Source organism: Calypte anna, chromosome 12 (assembly GCF_003957555.1).
Source record: "Calypte anna isolate BGI_N300 chromosome 12, bCalAnn1_v1.p, whole genome shotgun sequence".
NCBI classification, from domain to species: Eukaryota; Metazoa; Chordata; class Aves; order Apodiformes; family Trochilidae; genus Calypte; species Calypte anna.
In genome coordinates this window covers 4,204,443-4,227,340 of record NC_044258.1, presented here as the reverse complement: position 1 = coordinate 4,227,340, position 22,898 = coordinate 4,204,443, and the positions used below count along the sequence as shown (strand labels likewise).

General features: G+C 52.9%; 2 protein-coding genes across 2 annotated transcripts in view; both read right to left on the bottom strand.

Moving 5' to 3' along the window:
• Positions 1-11,297, bottom strand: part of RNF123 (ring finger protein 123) — a 47,581-nt gene extending 36,284 nt beyond the window's left edge. The window contains 10 exon segments of the mRNA XM_030458578.1: positions 475-600; positions 1,464-1,531; positions 2,062-2,148; positions 2,894-2,979; positions 3,306-3,360; positions 4,526-4,623; positions 5,170-5,249; positions 7,749-7,833; positions 8,868-9,057; positions 11,232-11,297. Of these exon segments, the coding sequence (XP_030314438.1) occupies positions 475-600; positions 1,464-1,531; positions 2,062-2,148; positions 2,894-2,979; positions 3,306-3,360; positions 4,526-4,623; positions 5,170-5,249; positions 7,749-7,833; positions 8,868-8,949 (767 nt within the window). The 5' untranslated portion in view covers positions 8,950-9,057; positions 11,232-11,297.
• Positions 11,298-19,333: 8,036 nt separating this feature from the next.
• Positions 19,334-21,265, bottom strand: LOC103525188 (G2/M phase-specific E3 ubiquitin-protein ligase). The gene is made up of 8 exons (XM_030458625.1): positions 21,244-21,265; positions 20,815-20,909; positions 20,621-20,725; positions 20,370-20,494; positions 20,119-20,281; positions 19,926-20,032; positions 19,608-19,718; positions 19,334-19,457 (listed from the first exon to the last, which is right to left on the bottom strand). Exons 1-8 carry the CDS (start codon positions 21,263-21,265, stop codon positions 19,334-19,336), a joined length of 852 nt encoding a protein of 283 aa, XP_030314485.1.
• Positions 21,266-22,898: the final 1,633 nt, after the last annotated feature.

Below are 22,898 nucleotides of genomic sequence, written 5' to 3'. Positions count from 1 at the left end.
CCACTACAGTCACAGACAGGCACAGCCCTAACAGGAGCTGCAGGTCTTGGTGCTTGCATAGGAAGTCAGCAGGCAGCGCACCTCCCACATCAGAGGTCCTGTGTGGCAGGGAGGTAGAAGCAACCAGCAGGCAAGAGGCCCAGCAGCACTGGGGTTTCAAGCTAGAGTGAGATTTTTGCAAGCTGTGAGTGCCTGGAAAAAGGCAGCTCCAGCTACAGCAGTAGCTGCTGATTCAGAGATTAAAACAAATCCCATTTCAGAAACTGTTGGGGACCAGCAATGAGGTTTGTGTGCCCTGAAGTTCTGTTCCAGCTGAGGGGGGGATCTGCTGCTTCTCTCCTCGACCTTGCTCTGTGCCCAAGTGCCCACAGAAGAAAGCGAACTGCGATCAGGTATGCATATTCCATAGCCTACAAAGATGGTCTCAAGAGAGCCTCTTCTCCCTTCAGACCTCTCCCCATACCTAAAGGATATCGGAGTGGGCGGCTGCCGAAGTTAAAAGCAACAGACTCTTTGAAGGAGAGGCTGATGGCAGGGAAGTAAGCCATTCCAGCACCCCTCGTGATGTTATCGAAAGCGGTTCCCAGGGATATGCCATTCCTGAAAGAAGGAAAACCCACAATATTTTAGTCACAGTTGGAAGGTTCTGAGGTCAACTGGGCAATCCAGGTATTCGCCTTCCCCTCCAAACACATCAGTCAGTCACACCTCCTGTCACTCTTCAGCTGGGACACGTGTTCACAGCTTTGCTGAGTACCAGCCATGGGAAGCACAGCAGCACTCCTGTTCTCATTCCATAGCACAGGATGGCAATGGAGACTGCACCACATGCACTCAGCTTCAAGGACAACCCAAATCTCTACAAAATGTCCTAAACAGCAGGACATTTTAAGGGCAGGAGACATTCTTGGCCTCACCCCTTTGGTGTTGGTGGAAATAGAAGGATAATGCTCTCAATCTACTCTTAAAGATGACATGGAGCATCTAAAAGTGTTTCAATATACCTGATTTATCGTCAGCTGCAGTTTAGGGCCAGGAAACAATTCTTATTCAGCCTGGCCTGAACTGTGCACTGGAGTTGGAGGATGAAGATTTATCAGCCTTTTCACAGCTCTTTGTGAATCTAGGATAGGCAAGGTCTACAGTGACCACAAAAGCCATTAGTGTGACTCAACCAGCTGTAGTATTAAGCATCACAAGAGATGCCCTCTCCTCCAAAATCCTAACAAACTTTACAGACTTTGCAGCTGGAAAGTCTTTCTGTCAAATGCTCTCCTCTGAATTTAAGAGACTTAACAGCCAATTTATATGATTTCTGAACACAAAGCAGAAAAACAAAGACTTGGAACTACCAAGGAACTTACAGTAGAGAAATAGGACTCAGCAGCCTGCTGAGCAGTGAGGAAACCTTTATATTACACACAGAAAATCAACAAAGCAGGGAACTGGGCAAAGATGCTTACAAGCAGAAAGCAATGGTGCCCTCATCGAGGTCTATCAGACAGCTGACGATGTCTCCTGCTGCCCAAGACTGCAGTAAAGGGAGAGAAAAGGTTAAACATATATCCAGGGTGTTCCCACATCAGAAGAATGACTGCAACCCAACCAATCCCTTGTGGTTCAGTTGGAGAAGTACTTCTCACAGCAACTCATGAAGTGTTTTCACACACTTCTGGAAGCTGCACATAAGCCACTTGGGCCTTTGCTTGGCATCATTTTTCCCTGCAGAGCTAGTAACATGCACAGGATCAAACGTGTATTTATCCCAACACTACATCATCCTCTGACATGCTACAGAGAACCAGAGCCTTCCAGAGACCAACAGCAGCACTATGCTGGGAATCAGTCTGCTGAGGCTGCTAAACAAATCACCTACATAGCACGTTCAGCACCCCTGAAGTACAAACTATTGCTGGCACACAGCCTTCCCACAAGTAGACTGAAGCAGGGAGAACAGCTTGAGGGCATTTCACAAGGCCCAGCAGAGGCCAGGTAGGAGAAGGAGCCACCTGCTTTCTTCTCCTGACTCTACATCCTATACCTGGGAGGACAGCTACTCACTTTGCCATAGTTGGTCGTAGTCACATTCCACTTGCGCACCCTGTTCCCATCGTACGCATACGAATCGGGTGTATCTCCAACTCCTTCCTGCACCAAAGCATGAAAGAGGAGACTCAGATCAGACCAAGCACAGAGGACCATTCTCATTCCAAGAGTGGTTTTAAGGGGGAGACCAGCAGAGAGGGAGAGCAGCTGAGAGTGTACATGTTCTGCCTGTGAAAAGTCCTCACTCCAGGAGTAAATCCAGTGACTTGTGATCTTCGGTTTGGATAAATACACCACTCCCTACTAATTTTTGGGTCAGAAGAATAATACTGGCATCCTACACTTCCAGCTTCTGTGGAAGCAGACACCCAGGGTGCCCATCATCTCCCCTTTCACATGTTGCAGTGGCAACTTAGTGAAACTGAAGCTGACATCCCTTCCCAGCATCAAACATCCCACCTGCTGCGTCAGAAGAGCTGGCCTGAGCCTGCCTCTCCTAGGCAAAAAAGCCCCATAGCACCAGCTGCTGAGGGCATTCAGAGGGATAGGCTGGTAGCACCACAGACCTACACATCCTCCAGAGAAGACATGAGCTGAAAGCCAATGTCCAGCAGTGGTTATATGCAGCAGGAGCACTGCTATGCACCCTGCATGTGAGGCCTTCACGCTGTGCACCAGTCTCTGAACTGACCAGAGTACAGTAAAGTTTTTTAAAAGAGCAGACCTGGTGCTTGGCACAGACTGCCAGCAGGGCAGGAGCACAGTACCAATGACATGCTCCACACTGACCTAAAAAGCTATGGAGGAACAGAGAGCAGCCCAGTGCTACGTGCAGCAGCTACACTACCTCCTGATTAAACCTGCAGTTGAGAGTACACCAGCCAATCTGCATGAGTCCCTGGGAGGAGATGAGCACCTCGTAAATCCATTTCCCTGAAAGAAAAAAAGATGCTACACAGTAAATCATTGCCACCTGGCTCACTCTTAGAGAAACAGAACCTGACACTGCTCCCACAGAAACAGCTGTGACACAAAAAGAAGCTCTGGGACATCCTCAGCATTCCCCTCCTATCTCTTCGCTCTGACATCACAGAATTCTCCATCCTTCTGACTACCTGGAAAAGCTAGTGGATGAACTGGGGAAGAAAAGGCTCAAAATCTGGAACATATTCCAGATTTCCTGAGCTCTCTAGCTGTGGGACTCCCCATACACTCTTCCTAGAGTCTTTTCTCAAACCATCCCTGGTTTCTTTCCTTACCTTTATACACACATGTTGTGGCTCTGATGGACCCAAAGTTACTGTGGCCAATCACCTGGAACAACAAACAAATTATATTTTAGCCAGGCAAAAAGATAGTTTTGATCCTAAGGGAGGTGGAGAGCTAGTCATGAACACAGTGGAGGGGAAAGATGGGACATCTTCCCCATCCCAGCAGCTGTACTTTGAGCCAGCAGGCCCTGGGGAACCATCCAGGTCCTTCCCACAGCTCATCTGTAAACCCCAACACAGCAGCAGTACAAGGGCAATGTGTTGACATATCACCTCAGAGGTCTCAGTTTCAGTGAACTTGAGACAGGGATGCAAAAGTGACTGATACATCGGAAAGACATCTGAATCTGGGACAAGTCAGAACAAAACTATAAACTTGGGGTGTCCAGGCACAAGCCTAGGACTGGCAGGTAACATGCTGCCCAGAAGCTGAACCCTGTTAACTCCTGACTGTCTCAGTTTCAGGACAGACCTGAAGAAGACAGACATGAAGAAGAGAGGAAAGCAGCAATAGGGAATTCACAGGCAAGCCAGCATGCTCTGAAGGGAGGGTAAGACTTAGGTATAGCCAAGGTAAGCTTGGGTGGGAAAGAGGACATCAGGGCAGCCTCCTCTGCAAGAGGTAAAAACGGATGCATAGATTAAGAAAAGAATGAGCACAGGAGCACAGGATGTGTGTGCTCAGTGAAAGGGTGAAAAGAGTGCAGAAATTACTGAAGTAGGAAAGGATTAAATTCCAGTCCAGTCTTTCAGCTGAACTGCTGCATGAGAAACATCAGCTAAAGGGCAAGCAGGGAGCTAGTGGAAACAAAGAGAAAGGAAAGCCTCATCTTCAGCCTCCCACCACTGTTAGAGAAGCCCAGAAGGAAGGAAGAGGCAGTCTGATGGAGGAAGGGACAGGAAAGCTGGCTGCTGGCCTTTCCTCTGCTTAGCCAAGATATTCAGTGAGCCCCTGGGCACAGGGTAATCCCTTCACTTCCTCACAGCTCCACTCAGTGATTGCTGAGACTTAGGGGTACTGCTATCCCTTTTCCCAGGAGAGCTCATTTCTTCCAGGATCCCACAGCTTTCAGGGTAGACTCCATTGGCAACACACTACAAAGCCAGTGTAGGGATAACAGGGATCTGTTATGAGGAGCAAACCAAGAAGCCCAAAGTGTTTGTAGTCCCACAAAACCATTTTCTACTGCACTCAGCATCACACTCACCCCAAGTAAGTCATCATCAACAAGCAGGAGCCCCTCAAAACCGCTTGTGTGGTCCAACACCACAGCAGAGGGACCAAGCCGGCCCTCTGCTACCTGATCTGAAACAAGAGTTGCAGAAAACCTGTTAGGAAAAGTTGTGCAGGATTTAACTGGGAACCTGATGAGCGCCTCCAGCTAGAACACAACAGCTTGTGGATCCTGCTACAGCACAAGAAGAACACTGACTTCTTCAGGGACACAGATGCTAGCAAGAATACAGGCAACAGCCTGAGGCCCACAGTGGAGACCAGTATGTAAAAACTGCCAACAAGCCTCTGTATTCTCACTGAGCATAGCACTCCACACTGCTGCTGACAGCAATGGCTCTGCATATCATCATCAGTGAAATATCTTCAACATTTGCCCCAAAACTGCTTTTCCAGGCATTTTTTTCCTGGAAATATGCTTCCTCTATCTGCAAGCAGACCCACTCCAAGGATGACTGATAAGCCCCTCACAGGCAGGGTTTAAAGGTACATTAAAATAGAGCACAGGAGGGCTGAACAACACTCACTCAGGGAACTGCCTTTCATGATACAACTTGTCCTCCCAATTAGGCACCACAAGCAGAAGCAAAAACTGGACAGACTCTCAGTGTCTCCTACCTCGACTGTCGTCGGAGCCATTCTCCTCTGCTAGCAAACGCTCAAGGTGCTCCTGCAGGTTCTGGAACGTTAGGTGCTTTCTAGGGAAGAAATATGCAAAGTTTTGAAGTTACAGCACAGACACACGTGTCTACATAGTCCTGTGCTGTGAAACATGAACCAAATTGACAGACTGACACACTGTCAATCTGTGTTTCTTCTCATGAATGTGAGGAATTTGCTGCCCAGCGTGTTGGGGCAACAAATGCAGCAGGGACTGAATATAACGTGAACAAGTAAAGTAGGTAACAAAAGATCTTAAAGCCTTCAGTCTGCTCAGGGGTATTTTGTGGCAGTAAGAAACCAGCTGTACTACCAATCACTGTGGACTGTGACTTTGCTGCAGCCAGCATCACAAAAACATGGCGTAAGTCAGGTTTACTTTTTTTCCCCCAAGTATTTCAAACTACAAATAAACAGAAAAGACAACAGCAGCAGCAGTAGGAGTTCAGACAAAGGTCAGGCTAGCCCAGCATCCTCTCTCTGACTACAGCCAAAAGCACTTTGTTTTCATACTGAGAAGTCTCTCATGCAGTCCCTCTGGGCCACTATTTTAGAGGACTTTCTCCTACTGCTTTCCCCTAGTTCTCTCTTTCCAAGGCTGGTTTATTTGTATAAGTGTCTTGTCTTGTCTGTCTGTCTTGTATAAGTGCCTTTCCAGATATCTAACTTACCCTTTCTCAAAACCTCTGAAGCTCTAAAATACCCTTTTGGAGTTGGCAAGACCACCTGTTACTCGAGATGAGATTAAGCCACTAATTTATTCAGAGGCACAATAGTTTTCCTTATCCAGCATCCCCTTCCTATAAGCTTCTAACTTCCTACTTTCTTTTTCTGACTTAATAAAGACAGTATTCCCACTCCCATCTCATTCCTTCCAGTAAAAAATCAGCTCAGGGCTTATCATTCCGTGCATGATGTTGAGGCTCTTCCCCTTTCAGTACAACACTTTGAATTTCCCTACACCGAGTTTCACAGACAGTTTCATTATCCAGTCACTGCCTCACAGCCACCTTACCTTTACTTTGCTTTAACAGCAGCAAACTTTCCCACCTCATCCTCTCTCCCTTTCCAAGTCTCCCAGGGATACACAGAATAGCACAGGTCATGTTGCAGCTCCTGAGGGACCCTCTCCTTTTACCATGGGAGTCACCAGTTGCTCCTATCCCTGCTTCCCGTATCCAAAGTCACCTATGGAACAATCTCCCACTTCTCCAGGACTAGGTGTTTCCATAAGACAGTGGTGAGAGACCTTTTTTAATCTAGATGGATATGGAGATGCACAGAAGTGAAATCAAAGAATCAGTTTTGGTTGGCATGAGAGAGGGTGGCTTCAGCATAGCAGCCTCATCAGCAGCCAGCATGGAGGAAGAGTTCTGGAAGGAGCTTAGGAGAGCATAAGACAGTCAGAGAGATGTCAGCAGTGAGCTCATCTCTGAGGAATTAGTCCTCTGAAGACAAAACGTCATACCATAAATGTTGCTCTCATATGGCGAATGTTGTTTTCAAGACCTATTTGACTGCTACTGGGCTTTCTACAAAACAGCCAAGTCCAGGGAAAAGGGTGGAAGGGAGAAAAAAAAGCAGAAAGCGACCAGTACAACAAAGTACCAATCTGTGCTTTCAAGTTATTAATCACCAGGCAAATAAATTAGAACTACTGAAAAGCAAAATGCCTAGGCAGATGGAATATTGCAAGGCACGCTGGCAGGAGAGCTCATGGCAAAGAAACATGACCCACTTTGCCTCCCCTGGCCATAACCCGAGCTCACCAAGAGCAGCAAGAGCCAAGAGCTATTTTTAGCAGCTCTGAGCTCACATATGAGCTGGCAGCACTAAGTATAGCCCGTGGAATGTGACTCCAGCCACTCTGCTGCACTGTCAGCCAGAAGGAGCTACAAGCCTGCTTTGCTCTACCACTCTCTACCTGCCCTGAACCTGTCTGACTTGCCTCTGGCTAAAGAGCTAAACGCAAGGGCAATTTTTTCTCATCCAAAGCTACAAGCTTCTGGACTGCAAGGTCAAGAAGAACTGAAAACAGGCAGAAGAAAACAGATGCTGAACAGGAATTTTGTATCCTTTTCCTTTGTTGACTACTACTAACAAAAGCACCAACAGTTCCACACCCTGAGAAATGTACGGCATTCAGTAATATCCTAGCTTTTAGTTTACAGGGCACTGATGACCTATTTTCCATTCCTGTGCCTAAAACCTGTGCATTCTGCACTTCCTAAACCATGAAGAGGGAGCAGGAACCCTAAGATGAATGCCTACTTGTCTGTTTCAGAAATATCACCTAGTGATTTTCTATAAGGGGTTTTTCATGAAAAAAAAAAAATCTGAAGTATCCTTCCTAGCAAGCCCTGCAATATTTAAAAGTCATTAAAGGACAAGACCTAACAGTCATTTCTCTAACATGGTGCTCTGCTTTTAACAAAGATTACTGTGTGGCACTAAAAGATCTTTCCTTTCACTACAGTATTGTATGTCTGGGGACTGACACAGCACTGTCATCTAGTGAATGAGAAGAAGTCTGATACCTGTAAGCAGCTGCAGGTTGGTTCCCGTCAGTGTTGGTGAAGACACGATGCAGATAATCATTCAGCAGCCTGCTGTTCACAATCCCTTGTGAAAAACAGAGGGGAAGTAAGTTTAGGGAGCCAGGAGGTGAATACAAACATTGATTTCATGCAAGAAATTGGTAACTAGGGGAAAACGATGCTCAGCTTTGTAGCTCAGCACAGTAGAACACATAGCTTCAAGAAGTCATTCGTCATCTTACTTTCGTCACTAGGAGCATTATGGAGTACATCTCCACAACACGGGCTCCTTCCAGTTTGAGCTGCTTTACAATAGCAGGTGGGAGGCTATAAAACAGTCCCCACAGGTGGACCTACATCCTCAGGAATCCTGCTGTACTGCTTCCAGATAAAGTAACTTCAAAAGCTGGAGATAGGAATCCAATTTCATTTCCAAAAAAAATTAAAATAAATTTTTTTACCAGTACTACAATTCCTCATGTCTTATTCAAACCTGGGACATTTTAAGTACCCACATCTCTTAACTGCACTACAAGATGCTGAGGCAGAGAGGCTTGCAGATGCAGTTCATTTTGTCTGACCCACAGCCTTCTTTACAAGGTATGACCTGAGCTTCCATTGTGCAGAACAATCCCCAGTGTCCCACTGATGCCGCACACTTTATTTCTGAGTCCAACAGTGCCCTCAAATGCCAGATTTGTTGACTCATAAGCACACTTCTGCTGGACTGGCAAGTCCAAAGAAAAAGACTGTCTAGCAGGTACCAAAATTTCCTAGAAAATAATTTATCTGAGGAACTGAGAAACCATCCACCCTGGAGAGGGAACTCCCTGAATCAGATGTGATAAAGGTAGATAACATGACATTCTCCAGCCTCATGGGGCAGGGCTGTGTGCTGAAAAAAGGGCACTGTGGCATGAGTTTCTGAAGTTCTTAGTACTACAGGAACATCCCTTCCAAAAACCTCATTTCAGTTCAGGGATTTACTCAGTTTCAGCCCTTCACCCCACATAACAGTGAGGTATCTGCAACTGGAAGGCAGTGGATCTCAAGTGAGGCAAGAGGCACTCACCGGATCCACAGTGGTGCTGCTTTTACATGGCACATACAGGCCCATACCTGTGACCTTGGATTTCTCTGGCTCGGTGCTCAGCCTGTAGTTCTTCCTCGAGAAAGCAGTCCCAGCACCTCTCGATGTCATTCTTCACAAGCACAACTTCCAGAGCAAACATAAGACAGATTCCTAAAACAAAACCTGCTGGGGAGGATGCTGCCTTCAGATTTCTCCCTTTCTCAGAGATCAATGTACCTGGATTGAACAACAGGGGTAAGTAAAAAAAGAAATAGCCAGTCCTTGCACTAACATCATTCAAGAGCCCAAAGCCACCTAACTCCAATCCTGCTCTCAGTCCCACCTGTTCAAAAGTTCAAATCCTCTCAAAGCGGACAATGCATTAAGCCACACTCCAGAGGCACAGGCAGAACAACACCAGGAAATCAGGCAACCTCTGCACGGAGTTTGAGCCAGAGGCGCTCTGGGCAGCAGCTACCACCTTTGCCAAACCTCACTGGCACCAGCAACTTCATCACACTTCTACTCATCTCCTGATAAGATACTTTGGCCCTTCTCTCCCCTCACTGTATTCTCTGAGAAATATGCATCTGGTTAATCTTCTACGTAAAAGGTTATTACATTGCTCTGCTATCCAAAGTAGAAAGAAAAAAATACAGATAAAGTGGACTACAAGGGAATACCAAGCAAAAGACCCAGAGACCAGCTGTCAGTTTGCAGGCACAAAAGCAAATGCAGGTAGGAGTATCTACAGGTGAAAATCTACCACGAGACTAAAGATTCATGACCCTTCCTGATGTCCCTAGAATGCAAAGGTTGCTATCACAGCTGATGTGACAGCTTCCAGGAGAAAAAGAATAAATTCAGCTGCCAGTGCCACCCAGCTTCAAAATGTCAATTGCACTCCTCTCCTGTTTCTGATTGCCCTGATAGCCAAACATCACAGGAAGTCTCCTCATTCACTAGACTAACAGCTCTGATGTGCAGAGCAGCAGGAAGACACAACAGGAACAAAGGCTGCGAGAATTAAACACTTGCCAGCAGTCTCATTCAGAGAAGAAATTAAGGTGAATCAAGAAAGTTTCGAGCTTGCCAAGTAACACAAGAACAGCTCCACTGGCAGATCACCTGAGCTTCAGCTAAACCCAGGACAGGATTTGCTACAGACCCTTTCCTCAGGGCCTCCCCAGCATCCAGCAGTGAGCAGCAGTGCCCAGCATCTCTCTGCCCAGCAAAACTGCAGGAAAAAGGCAAAAGCCATCCTGGATCAACAGCCCTCAGAGATCTGCATCAGAGATGCAAAATAAGGAATAAAACAATTAAATTATAAACAGAATCACACTATTTGCTACCAAACCAGCAGACAGCCCAGTGTGTGCTACACTGAAAGTACTCTAGACATGAGGCATAATTCCACCTCTGTATGGACAAATTAAAAACACCCGAGGGTGGCAGAGTGCCCCCAGTCCCCCAGGTCTGCCCAGGGTGGCTCGCTTAGTTCCCGGCTTGCTGGAGCAGCCTGAACACCCGGGCAGAGTGCAGCATGGGCACACTGCACCGTACCAGATGCTCTGCTGCCGTGCAAGGCTTGGTTTCATTGGTGGTTTTTGGTTTTTTTTTTTGTTTGTTTGTTTGTTTGTTTGTTTGTTTGTTTTTTTGGTTTGTGGGGTTTTTTCCTCAGCAGATGATGCTTTCAACAGGTCACAGAAAGGGCAGAGCAGAGGGACACACATCTGCCCCTTCGCTGGTCCCATGTGCCATGCAGAAGCTTGGCCACGGGTTAACCTCCCCTCTTCGTTCAGCAGAAGGGCAGAAGGAACAAGCTGGGGGAAAGCCAGGTCTTCAGCGGAGCCCGCTGGAGGCAGGCGAGGAGGCCGAGAAACCGGACCAGCAAACACAGCTTTAGCGAGCCGAACTCCCCCAGGGCAGCGACAGGGACAGCCCAGGGACCCCCGTGCCTCGGGAAACGGCTCCGCCTTCCGCGCGGGGCTCTGTGGCACCCCCAACTCAGGAGCACCCCCAAACTGAATCACCGGGCACCACTGAACAATGCAGGAACGGATCACAACACCGGGCACGTCCCGCAGCCGGCAGCACCCCAAACCTACAGACACCTAGCAACCGGGCAGCGCTGCTGCAGCCGCAGACACCCTCAAAACTGGGCGCAGCCCTGCACCTTCCCACAGCCTCCAAGCCCCAGACACTCCCCAACCGGGTGCCTAAACCCCGAAAGCGGATGACGCTTCCTACACCCGGCCGCACCCCCGAGATCCCCCCATCCCAGCTCCCAGCCCTTAGCGGCAGATGAAGCCCCCGGGCCAGGCTAAGAAGGAGCCCCGCACTGCTGGAGAGGGCGTGGGAGAGCCCGGGGGCTGGGGGGGGAAACCAGGCCCGGCGGCCGCTGAACTCACCCCTGCCCAGCCGCGCCACCACCACCGCGCTACGGCGAGCCGCGAGGGCCATGGCGGGCGGGCCGCGTTGCTGAGAGACGGGCGGTGGAGGCGGGCGGACCGGGCCGGGCCACCCCCTCAGGGACAGCGGTAGAGACTCGAGGGCCAGTGGAAAGTGAGCACAGTCCGGGACCAGAGGTACCCGAAGCACACGGGCAGAGCTCTGGGCAGGCGGTCAAGGCCAACCTGCAAGGCGGGAAGTCTGGGGAAGGGGCAGCCAAGCCCCGGGGAGAAGCCATGCTCTGGACAGAGGCCCTTAACGCTGGCCCTGGAGAAAGGGAGCGGCGGAGGAGGAAGCAAAGACATGACTGTGGAACCTGCCACTGCAGAGGTTAACAGCTCTAATAACAGCTTTAATAACAGAAATAATAACAGATACAATAACTTAAATAATTGGTTGCAGGGGATCAGGGCCAGAAGGTGGGGATGGCACATGTCAGGTCTTTCATTGCCTTGGCCGCTGTACAGATTTGTGGTACGTCCCCGTTGCTGCCGTGTTGGAGTTGCTGCTCCCAGCCCTCTGTGCTACTCTGCAGCTCCTGCCAAGGTGTTATCTCTGCCTGCTGTATGGTCCTTGGGCTCGACGTTGCAACCGTGAGCGATCTCGCACCCGCACAGGCCCAGTACTGGAGCGGTGGCCGCTGTTGCCCGCTGTGGAGCTGCGGGAGGCCCCTGCTGCCGTCTGGCTGGGGAGCTGCTCTCAGCCCTTGGTGCTGTTGTGCGGCTCCTGCCACGGCGTTGTCTGGGCTGGCTGTCAGGAGTTTGAGCCTGACGTCCTGATCGGGAGCGACCTCGCACCCGTACAGACCCAGAATGGCGGGAGCGGCGGCCGCTCTGGAGCAGGCGAGATTGGCTGGAGGCCTCTGTTGCTGCCTGGCCGGGGGAGCTGCTCTCGCTGCTGTCAGCCTGTGGTACTGCTGAGTGCCTCCAGTCACGGCGTTGTCTGGGCCTGCTGTAGGGATTTTGGGCGCAACGTTGAGAACGAGAGCGATCTCGCACACGCATGGGCCCTGGGGGAGTGGAGCGTTGGCCGTTCGCGAGCGCTGGGAAGCTGTGGGAAACCCCTGCTGCCTCCTGGCTTGGGGAGCTGCGGGAGACCCCTGCTTGCTCCTGGCTTGGGGAGCTGCCGGAGGCCGCTGCTGCCTCCTGGCTTGGGGAGCTGGAGCCACCAAGCACCGTGGTGATGCTGGAAGCTGTAAGGGAAAGCAGGAAAGTCAAGGGAATGGTTCCTCAGGCCTGAGTCAGGACATGCCAGAGTGTGGCCTCCAGCTCTCCTGAAGCACAAAGGCTTTGCCAAGCTCAGCCTGGGCCCTGCCTTTGCCCAGGAGGGCACCTGGCTGCTTTGCCTCTTACCGGTGCTGGGGCTGGCACAGCCGGCGCACTGCCAGCTGGTTGTGCTGTCCCCCAAATTGGAGCAGGCTCTATGGGTGCCCTCAGCAGCACAGGAGCAGCACAGGAGCAGTTGCCAGGACCTGGGGAAGCAAATGGATTGATGACTGTGAGGACAAAGTGGCTGTAGCACAGGATTGTCCAGCACAGCTCTTGTTCTTTGTCCTTCTGCTTCCTGCCCTTGGTGAGACAGATCCCGTGCAGAGCCCCAGGGTGCAGATTGGGCAACTTACCCCTCTTCCTCCACTTGCTCCCTGCCTCCTGGGCAAAGGCACTCCCTGGCATCACAGCGGCTGTGCCTTCTGTCTGATTCTGGAGAAGGATCTGTGATCCACGATGGCAGGCTAATGGAGAAAGCAAAATTGCTGAGTCCCTGCTGCCCCAGCATAGACCAGATCCAGGGCATCCCTTCTCTTCCCTTGCTGCCCTGTTTCCCAGTCCTCCAGGAAGCTGAAGCCCAGACTCAGGGGACAGAGGATGGCCAGGACTGCTGGGACAGCCCGTGGCACAGGACAGTGAAACTTGTGAGCTGTGCAGAAGGACACCAACCTTGATGGAATCAGGATTCCCATAGTCATCATTTCCACAACGAAGACATTCCTTTCTCTGCAGGCCGGGCACATAAAACACATGACGCCAGCATGTTTAGCGTTCTCCTGTAGAAGAATAAGAAGGAGCCTGAGTGAGGCCGTGGAGCTGCTGAGAGACTGCTGTGCTGCACAGGTGAGGGAATGTCTCCTACCTGGATGCAGCTCCTGTGGAACCAGGCAGTTCTGCATACTGGGCACACCATGGTGCTGTAGGAGACTCTGTCTCCCACAGGCTCCATGCAGATGACACAGCTGGTGTTGTCCCCTGGGACCACATCAACTGCCATCTGTGGGCAGTGCTCCCAGCAGAAGGAGCTGGGGAAAAGAGGAAAGGGATGGGAGGTGAGCAGTGCTGGGTTCTTCCTGGAAGGAAGGGAGCAAGGGACCAAGGGAGCAGAGATACCTGTATGGAGGGAAGAACTGGGTGATGCATTCACCCTCCGTGGCACAGGGGAGATGGAAGCTGCGGTCGCACCCACTCTCCCGACAGGTGATGCTGGCCCCGCTCTCACTGCAGACAAAGCAGCACTGGAAAGAGCAGAGCAGCCCCCATCAGCGGCAGCCTCAGGTCTGGGATTTCTTTCTCGAGGTTTGTGCTAAGCTTTTTCAAGCATCTCCTGGCACAAATCTCCCTGGTTTTTGTTAGGTTCTCACCTTCCGTGCTGCTTCCTCAATTACACTTTGAATCTTTTTAATGGGAAAATCCCATCGTCCATGTCCTCTCTCTGTGCCGTGCTCAAAGAGGCCGTTGGCAAACAGCTGCAGAAGGGAGAAGAGAAAGAGCTGTTGAGAGGAGCGAGGCAGGGACTGCCTGTTGGAACGCCAGAGGGAGCCCCAGGGTAACTCACCAGGCAATAGGTGTGGCCACAGATCCCGTGTTCCTCCAGCATGGGACCATAGATGGAGAGGCTGCGGCTCTCTGGCCGGCCACACAGCATGCATACTGGAGGGGAGAGAGCAAATGTCACTAGGAATGAGCAGCTCTGAGGGGCCAGGGGAAGCGTCTCTGAGTGATTGTCCCCGGGACCTGCTCTGTCCCTGCCCAGCTGGCTGAGGGGCAGGGCTCTCAAAGTCTTGGAGAGGAGGGGACACTGCAAGCAGGGGGGTCCCAGTAGCTGCCCCCTGCCCAGCCTGGCTCCCGCTTGCTGAGGGAAGGAGGATCCCTGGCCTGGGGTGGCTGGGGAGCTCTGGCTTCCCCCTCTGCCGCTCTCGGCCCCACGCTGAGTGTCCCCACACAGCCCCTCTGCCGGGCTGCGGGAGGGACACTTTGCTCTCACCTTGCTCTGTGCTCACAGACATGGTGCACATCAGCGTTGAGCGTCTGGAGAATAACTGTTCCAGCGGCGCTGGGCTATCTCCAAGAAGTGCTCCTCTGGTCACTGTGAGGGAGAAGCAAGAGGCGGGTGAGCTTGTGGCACTGACCCAGAGCCCCTCCGTGTGGGGTCCCCCTGCTCCCTGGCAGCCCCGCACCAGCCCCGTCCCTCCTATGTGCTGTCCTCACCTCACCAGGTCGCACTGACACCTGTCCTGAGCCCAGTGTCCTTTTATAGGTGGCTTGGCCCTGTGGGTCACAATGGCTTCTGTGACATCAGCACCTGTGCACCCAGACACGGGCCGGTCACCTCTGTCATTGGTGTCTGTGTTTTGGGCCTGATGTCACGAAGAGGAGCGATCTTGCCCCCGTACAGGCCAGGGAGTCTGGAGTGGCTGCCGCTCTCAAGCCCTGGGAAGCTTCAGGAGGCTCCTGATGTCAGGTCGCTGACAGAGCTGGGGCTGCTGGTCTCAGAAGAGAGGGAGCTGTGGGATGTCCCTGTTGATGCCTGGGTGGGGTTGCTTCTCTCGGCCCTCAGTGCTGGGGCCGAGCTGTAGGGATGCTGGACCCAATGTCACGAACGGGAGTGATCTCGCACCTGCATGGGCCCAGGGGGACTGGACTGGCCACCTCCAGGTGTAAAAAATCGCACCATTCAATCTGATCCAAATAACTAATTTGCCCTCAGAATATGAAGCTAGACCCATCATGTAAGCAGAATGGGTTCTGATTCTAATTGGTCCTGTAGAGCAATTGATAAAATGTCTAAGAGATACAAGAGCATCAACTTCAGTAGTAGGAGAACAGGATGGTGAGAAGCTGGGCGTACAACCTAAGTGGCAAAGCGTTAAGATCACCAGAGGAAATGGAGCCAGTGCTATTCGCCAGACTGTTTGTTTGTGGATCCTGTGTGAGATGTGTACCTCATCCATTTGTTTTGCAATTAAAGAACACAGTGACGATATTTTAAGCTTTGATGTTTTGAACAGCCAAACCTGGCACCTACTGGACAGCTGTGCAGGGTCCTTTGGTTTCAAACATTGACACGAACCGTGACAGAAATCGGGAAGCTGCAGTCCGTGCAACCGCTGCGCTCCCTGATTCAAAAATTACTTCTGTCCCACACTATCCAATTTCTGTCGCTGCACAAATGGGAATTTCTGTAGTAATAGAAGAATCAGAAAAATGGCCTGTCTCTAGAACTTTGCAGTTCCTTTGCAAGCAGGTGCATGCCCACGGATGGCAGAGCTAGGTACAAAAGGTGTACTCCTTACTCCTGTAAGTTTCCCTTACAGGAAAAAGGAAGGAAAATTTGCCTTTACTTGGGAAGGTGTACCTAAGACCTTTCGGAAACTCCCACAGGGATATAAACATTTTCCTACCACTGCTCATGCTGCACTTGCTGAAGTCTTGCAAGCAGTCACTGTCCTCAAGTTGTGAAACTACATCAGTACATCGATGATACTGTAATTGAGGGATCTTCCCCGAAGTGGTGGGGAAAGTAGCAGCAGCGTGTTCCATCCCACTACAGCAGAATGGAGTTTTCCAGGGCACAATGCTTGTTGCAGTGATTTCAGACTGGCTTGGATGGACCAAAGAGATCCATCGTATTCAGTCCAGAGGATTTAGAGGAGACAGAACAGAGATATTCCAGATTGGGAAAAGAGCTCTTGTTTCTGCTCCGAGCAGTTTAAACAAGTTGAGCCACTTAAAGGGTAAGCCAACCAGCAAAGCCCTGCCAACGCTTTAGTTTTCCCTTTCCAGGAGCGATACTGGGAATGATACCAACACATCCCTCCTCAAGACCAGGTTAGCCATTGCAGAATTGTTTGTCCTTTTCTTGTGAGCCATCATCACCAGCATAAACCAGATTAATTATTTAACACATTGACAAGTGCAACTCACAAGGTAGAGATCCTCACTGCTTTTATTGATGCTAATCAGTACAGACAAGAGCTTTCAGCTTTCTTATCTGCGCAGTGTGTTTCCCCAGTCATTGACTTGCCATTTAAGCTCCGGTTGAGCTGAAAAAAGTAACAAGGAATTCTCAGTGGAAGAAACTTGCACAAGCCTCTCAGTTGCTTACCGTTCATCTCTACCAATGTCATACTCTAGCAGACCTGAGCTTCCCATCCTTCTGCAAGAGAAGGGCTTTTTCTGCAAAAGTCTCTGGAGGAGGACTGGCTAGGGTTACCCTGCTGTGGAGTTTTTTTTACTCTCAAGGGCATCTGAGGGGACTGAAGCCCTCAGAACAGGTGCTACCTCGATACTCCTGAGCCTTAAAGAGGGAATTCCTCAGCTGGGGCTGGCTGCTTCTATGGAGAAGGATTTCTTGGCTTAAAATGCAAGAAGGAAGCGTTCAGTGGGTGCGGCGGCCATCTTGTTGAGGAACGGGAACTGGGCTACGTGGGACACTTTCGGGCTACCACACAAAATTTGGGCAGGGGCTGAAGCTGATGAGGAAAGCCGGCAGAGGACGTAGCTCATCCGCGCAGCGCAGGCCAGGGAAACACGGCAGCCCCGAGCTCGGCCCCTCTCTGGCTCAGGCAAGGTGCTGGAGCCGCTCCCCGGAGCACCGCTTCACCTCAGGAGCCACGGCCTCAGCGAGGCGGTTTCCTGCTCTTTCTGCCCTGAGGCTCACGGCGCCGTGCCGGGTCTCCCTCGGCCTCGATCTCCTTCTCCTGCTGCCGGCGGCCGGTGAGCTCGGGGATGTGGGGCGGGGGGTGCCGGTGCTGCCTGGAGGGGAGCCCGGGCATCGAGGCAGTTTGCCGTCTCCAGCAGCCACTTGCGAGGCGGCTCGGGGGCTCCTGCCGGCAGGAGCCGGGGCTGAGGCTGTGTTCCCGGGGAGGTCCTGCCGAAGCGCCCACCGTGGGGCAGCCCCAGCCAAGGCTTTGCTTTAGTCGTCCCAGGGGCGATGCCTGCCTCTTGCCTCGCCGGGGCGAAGGGCATCGCTGCGGCCTGGGTTTGTGGTCTGTAGGGCTGCGGGCCACAAGGGGCAGGCGGGAGGGGCGGGCACAGACCCCGTTGCCGGGGAGACAGGCGGTGGCACTGATGAGGCCGAGCCGGGCCATGCCCCAGGGGCAGGGGCAGAGACTCCTGGGCCTGAGGGTGCGTGTGAACTTCCTCCGAGGAAAGTGAGCACAGTCCGGGGCCAGAGGTACCCGAAGCACACGGGCAGAGTGCTGGGCAGGCGGTCAAGGCCAGCCTGCAAGGCAGCCAAGCCCCGGGGAGAAGCCATGCTCTGGACAGAGGCCCTTAACGCTGGCCCTGGAGAAAGGGAGCGGCGGAGGAGGAAGCAAAGACATGACTGTGGAACCTGCCACTGCAGAGGTTAACAGCTCTAATAACAGCTTTAATAACAGAAATAATAACAGATACAATAACTTAAATAATTGGTTGCAGGGGATCAGGGCCAGAAGGTGGGGATGGCACATGTCAGGTCTTTCATTGCCTTGGCCGCTGTACAGATTTGTGGTACGTCCCCGTTGCTGCCGTGTTGGAGTTGCTGCTCCCAGCCCTCTGTGCTACTCTGCAGCTCCTGCCAAGGTGTTATCTCTGCCTGCTGTATGGTCCTTGGGCTCGACGTTGCAACCGTGAGCGATCTCGCACCCGCACGGGCCCAGTACTGGAGCGGTGGCCGCTGTTGCCCGCTGTGGAGCTGCGGGAGGCCCCTGCTGCCGTCTGGCTGGGGGAGCTGCTCTCAGCCCTTGGTGCTGTTGTGCGGCTCCTGCCACGGCGTTGTCTGGGCTGGCTGTCAGGAGTTTGAGCCTGACGTCCTGATCGGGAGCGACCTCGCACCCGTACAGACCCAGAATGGCGGGAGCGGCGGCCGCTCTGGAGCAGGCGAGATTGGCTGGAGGCCTCTGTTGCTGCCTGGCCGGGGGAGCTGCTCTCGCTGCTGTCAGGCTCCGATGGGCGTTGTCTGGGCCGCCTGTAGGGATTTTGGGCGCGACGTCGAGAACGAGAGCGATCTCGCACGCGCATGGGCCCTGGGGGAGTGGAGCGTCGGCTGCTCTCGAGTGCTGGGAAGCTGCGGGAAACCCCTGCTGCCTCCTGGCTTGGGGAGCTGCGGGAGGCCCCTGCTGCCATCTGGCTGGGGGAGCCGCTCTCAGCCCTTGGTGCTGCTGTGCGGCTCCTGCCAGGGCGTTGTCTGGGCTGGCAGTCAGGAGTTTGAGGCCGACGTCCCAATCGGGAGCGATCTTGTACCCGTACAGACCCCGAAGACCTGGAGCGGCGGCCGCTCTGGAGCAGGCGAGATCGGCTGGAGGCCTCTATTGCTGCCTGGCCCGGGGAGCTGCTCTCGCTGCTGTCAGGCTCCGATGGGCGTTGTCTGGGCCGGCTGTAGGGATTTTGGGCGCGACGTCGAGAACGAGAGCGATCTCGCACGCGCATGGGCCCTGGGGGAGTGGAGCGTCGGCCGCTTGCGAGCGCTGGGGAGCTGTGGGAGGCCCCTGCTTCCTCCTGGCTTGGGGAGCTGCTGGAGGCCCGTGGTTCCTCCTGGGCTGGGGAGCTGCCGGAGGCCCCTGCTGCCTCCTGGCTTGGGGAGTTGCCGGAGGCCCCTGCTGCCTCCTGGCTTGGGGAGCTGGAGCCACCAAGCACCGTGGTGATGCTGGAAGCTGTAAGGGGAAGCAGGAAAGTCAAAGGAATGGTTCCTCAGGCCTGAGTCAGGACATGCCAGAGTGTGGCCTCCAGCTCTCCGGAAGCACAAAGGCTTTGCCAAGCCCAGCCTGGGCCCTGCCTTTGCCCAGGAGGGCACCTGGCTGCCTTGCCTCTTACCGGTGCTGGGTCCAGCACAGCCGGCGCACTGCCCAGCTGGTTGTGCTGTCCCCCAAATTGGAGCAGGCTCTATGGGTGCCCTCAGCAGCACAGGAGCAGCACAGGAGCAGTTGCCAGGACCTGGGGAAGCAAATGGATTGATGACTGTGAGGACAAAGTGGCTGTAGCACAGGATTGTCCAGCACAGCTCTTGTTCTTTGTCCTTCTGCTTCCTGCCCTTGGTGAGACAGATCCCGTGCAGAGCCCCAGGGTGCAGCATGGGCAACTTACCCCTCTTCCTCCACCTGCTCCCTGCCTCCTGGGCAGAGGCACTCCCTGGCATCACAGCGGCTGTGCCTCTCCTCTGGCTCTGGAGAATCCTCTGTGATCCACGATGGCAGGCTAATGGGGAAAGCAAAATTGCTGAGTCCCTGCTGCCTCAGCATAGACCAGATTCAGGGCATCCCTTCTCTTCCCCTGCTGCCCTCTTTCCCAGTCCTCCAGGAAGCTGAAGCCCAGACTCAGGGGACAGAGGATGGCCAGGACTGCTGGGACAGCCTGGACAGCACAGGACAGTGAGACTTGTGAGCTGTGCAGAAGGACACCAACCTTAATGGGATCAGGATTCCCATAATCAGCATTTGCACAACGAAGACATTCCTTTCTCTGCAGGCCGGGCACACAAAACACACAATACCAGCGTGTATTGCGTTCTCCTGTAGGAGAAGCAGAAGGAGCCTGAGTGAGGCCCTGGAGCTGCTGAGAGACTGCTGTGCTGCACAGGTGAGGGAATGGCTCCTACCTGGATGCAGCTCCTGTGGAACCAGGCATTTCTGCATGCTAGGCACACCATGGTGCTGTAGGAGACTCTGTCTCCCACAGGCTCCATGCAGATGACACAGCTGGTGTTGTCCCCTGGGACCACATCGACTGCCATCTGTGGGCAGTGCTCCCAGCAGAAGGAGCTGGGGAAAAGAGGAAAGGGATGGGAGGTGAGCAGTGCTGGGTTCTTCCTGGAAGGAAGGGAGCAAGGGAGCAAGGGAGCAGAGATACCTGAATGGAGGAATGAACTGGGTGATGCATTCACCCTCCGTGGCACAGGGGAGATGGAAGCTGCGGTCGCACCCACTCTCCCGACAGGTGATGCTGGCCCCGCTCTCACTGCAGACAAAGCAGCGCTGGAAAGAGCAGAGCAGCCCCCATCAGCGGCAGCCTCAGGTCTGGGATTTCTTTCTCGAGGTTTGTGCTAAGCTTTTTCAAGCATCTCCTGGCACAAATCTCTCTGGTTTTTGTTAGGTTCTCACCTTCCGTGCTGCTTCCTCAATTACACTTTGAATATTTTCAATGGGAAAATCCCATCGTCGATGTCCTGTCTGAGTGCCGTGCTCAAAGAGGCCGCTGGCAAACAGCTGCAGAAGGGAGAAGACAAGGAGCTATTGAGGGGAGCGAGGCAGGGACTGCCTGTTGGAACGCCAGAGGGAGCCCCAGGGTAACTCACCAGGCAATAGATGTGGCCAGAGATCCCGTGTGCCTCCTGGATGGGACCACAGATGTAGAGGCTGCGGCTCTCTGGCCGGCCACACAGCATGCATACTGGAGGGGAGAGAGCAAATGTCACTAGGAATGAGCAGCTCTGAGGGGCCAGGGGTAGCGTCTCTGAGTGATTGTCCCCGGGACCTGCTCTGTCCCTGCCCAGCTGGCTGAGGGGCAGGGCTCTCAAAGTCTTGGAGGAGAGGGGACACTGCAGGCAGGGGGGTCCCAGTAGCTGCCCCCTGCCCAGCCTGGCTCCCGCTTGCTGAGGGAAGGAGGATCCCTGGCCTGGGGTGGCTGGGGAGCTCCGGCTTCCCCCTCTGCCGCTCTCGGCCCCACGCTGAGTGTCCCCACACAGCCCCTCTGCCGGGCTGCGGGAGGGACACTTTGCTCTCACCTCGCTCTGTGCTCTCAGACATGGCGCACGTGAGCGTTGAGCGTCTGGAGAATAACGGTTCCAGCGGCGCTGGGCTATCTCCAAGAAGTGCTCCTCTGGTCACTGTGAGGGAGAAGCAAGAGGCGGGTGAGCTTGTGGCACTGACCCAGAGCCCCTCCGTGTGGGGTCCCCCTGCTCCCCTGGCAGCCCCGCACCAGCCCCGTCCCTCCTATGTGCTGTCCTCACCTCACCAGGTCGCACTGACACCTGTCCTGAGCCCAGTGTCCTTTTATAGGTGGCTTGGCCCTGTGGGTCACAATGGCTTCTGTGACATCAGCACCTGTGCACCCCAGACACGGGCCGGTCACCTCTGTCATTGGTGTCTGTGTTTTGGGCCTGATGTCACGAAGAGGAGCGATCTTGCCCCCGTACAGGCCAGGGAGTCTGGAGTGGCTGCCGCTCTCAAGCCCTGGGAAGCTTCAGGAGGCTCCTGATGTCAGGTCGCTGACAGAGCTGGGGCTGCTGGTCTCAGAAGAGAGGGAGCTGTGGGATGTCCCTGTTGATGCCTGGGTGGGGTTGCTTCTCTCGGCCCTCAGTGCTGGGGCCGAGCTGTAGGGATGCTGGACCCAATGTCACGAACGGGAGTGATCTCGCACCTGCATGGGCCCAGGGGGACTGGACTGGCCACCTCCAGGTGTAAAAAATCGCACCATTCAATCTGATCCAAATAACTAATTTGCCCTCAGAATATGAAGCTAGACCCATCATGTAAGCAGAATGGGTTCTGATTCTAATTGGTCCTGTAGAGCAATTGATAAAATGTCTAAGAGATACAAGAGCATCAACTTCAGTAGTAGGAGAACAGGATGGTGAGAAGCTGGGCGTACAACCTAAGTGGCAAAGCGTTAAGATCACCAGAGGAAATGGAGCCAGTGCTATTCGCCAGACTGTTTGTTTGTGGATCCTGTGTGAGATGTGTACCTCATCCATTTGTTTTGCAATTAAAGAACACAGTGACGATATTTTAAGCTTTGATGTTTTGAACAGCCAAACCTGGCACCTACTGGACAGCTGTGCAGGGTCCTTTGGTTTCAAACATTGACACGAACCGTGACAGAAATCGGGAAGCTGCAGTCCGTGCAACCGCTGCGCTCCCTGATTCAAAAATTACTTCTGTCCCACACTATCCAATTTCTGTCGCTGCACAAATGGGAATTTCTGTAGTAATAGAAGAATCAGAAAAATGGCCTGTCTCTAGAACTTTGCAGTTCCTTTGCAAGCAGGTGCATGCCCACGGATGGCAGAGCTAGGTACAAAAGGTGTACTCCTTACTCCTGTAAGTTTCCCTTACAGGAAAAAGGAAGGAAAATTTGCCTTTACTTGGGAAGGTGTACCTAAGACCTTTCGGAAACTCCCACAGGGATATAAACATTTTCCTACCACTGCTCATGCTGCACTTGCTGAAGTCTTGCAAGCAGTCACTGTCCTCAAGTTGTGAAACTACATCAGTACATCGATGATACTGTAATTGAGGGATCTTCCCCGAAGTGGTGGGGAAAGTAGCAGCAGCGTGTTCCATCCCACTACAGCAGAATGGAGTTTTCCAGGGCACAATGCTTGTTGCAGTGATTTCAGACTGGCTTGGATGGACCAAAGAGATCCATCGTATTCAGTCC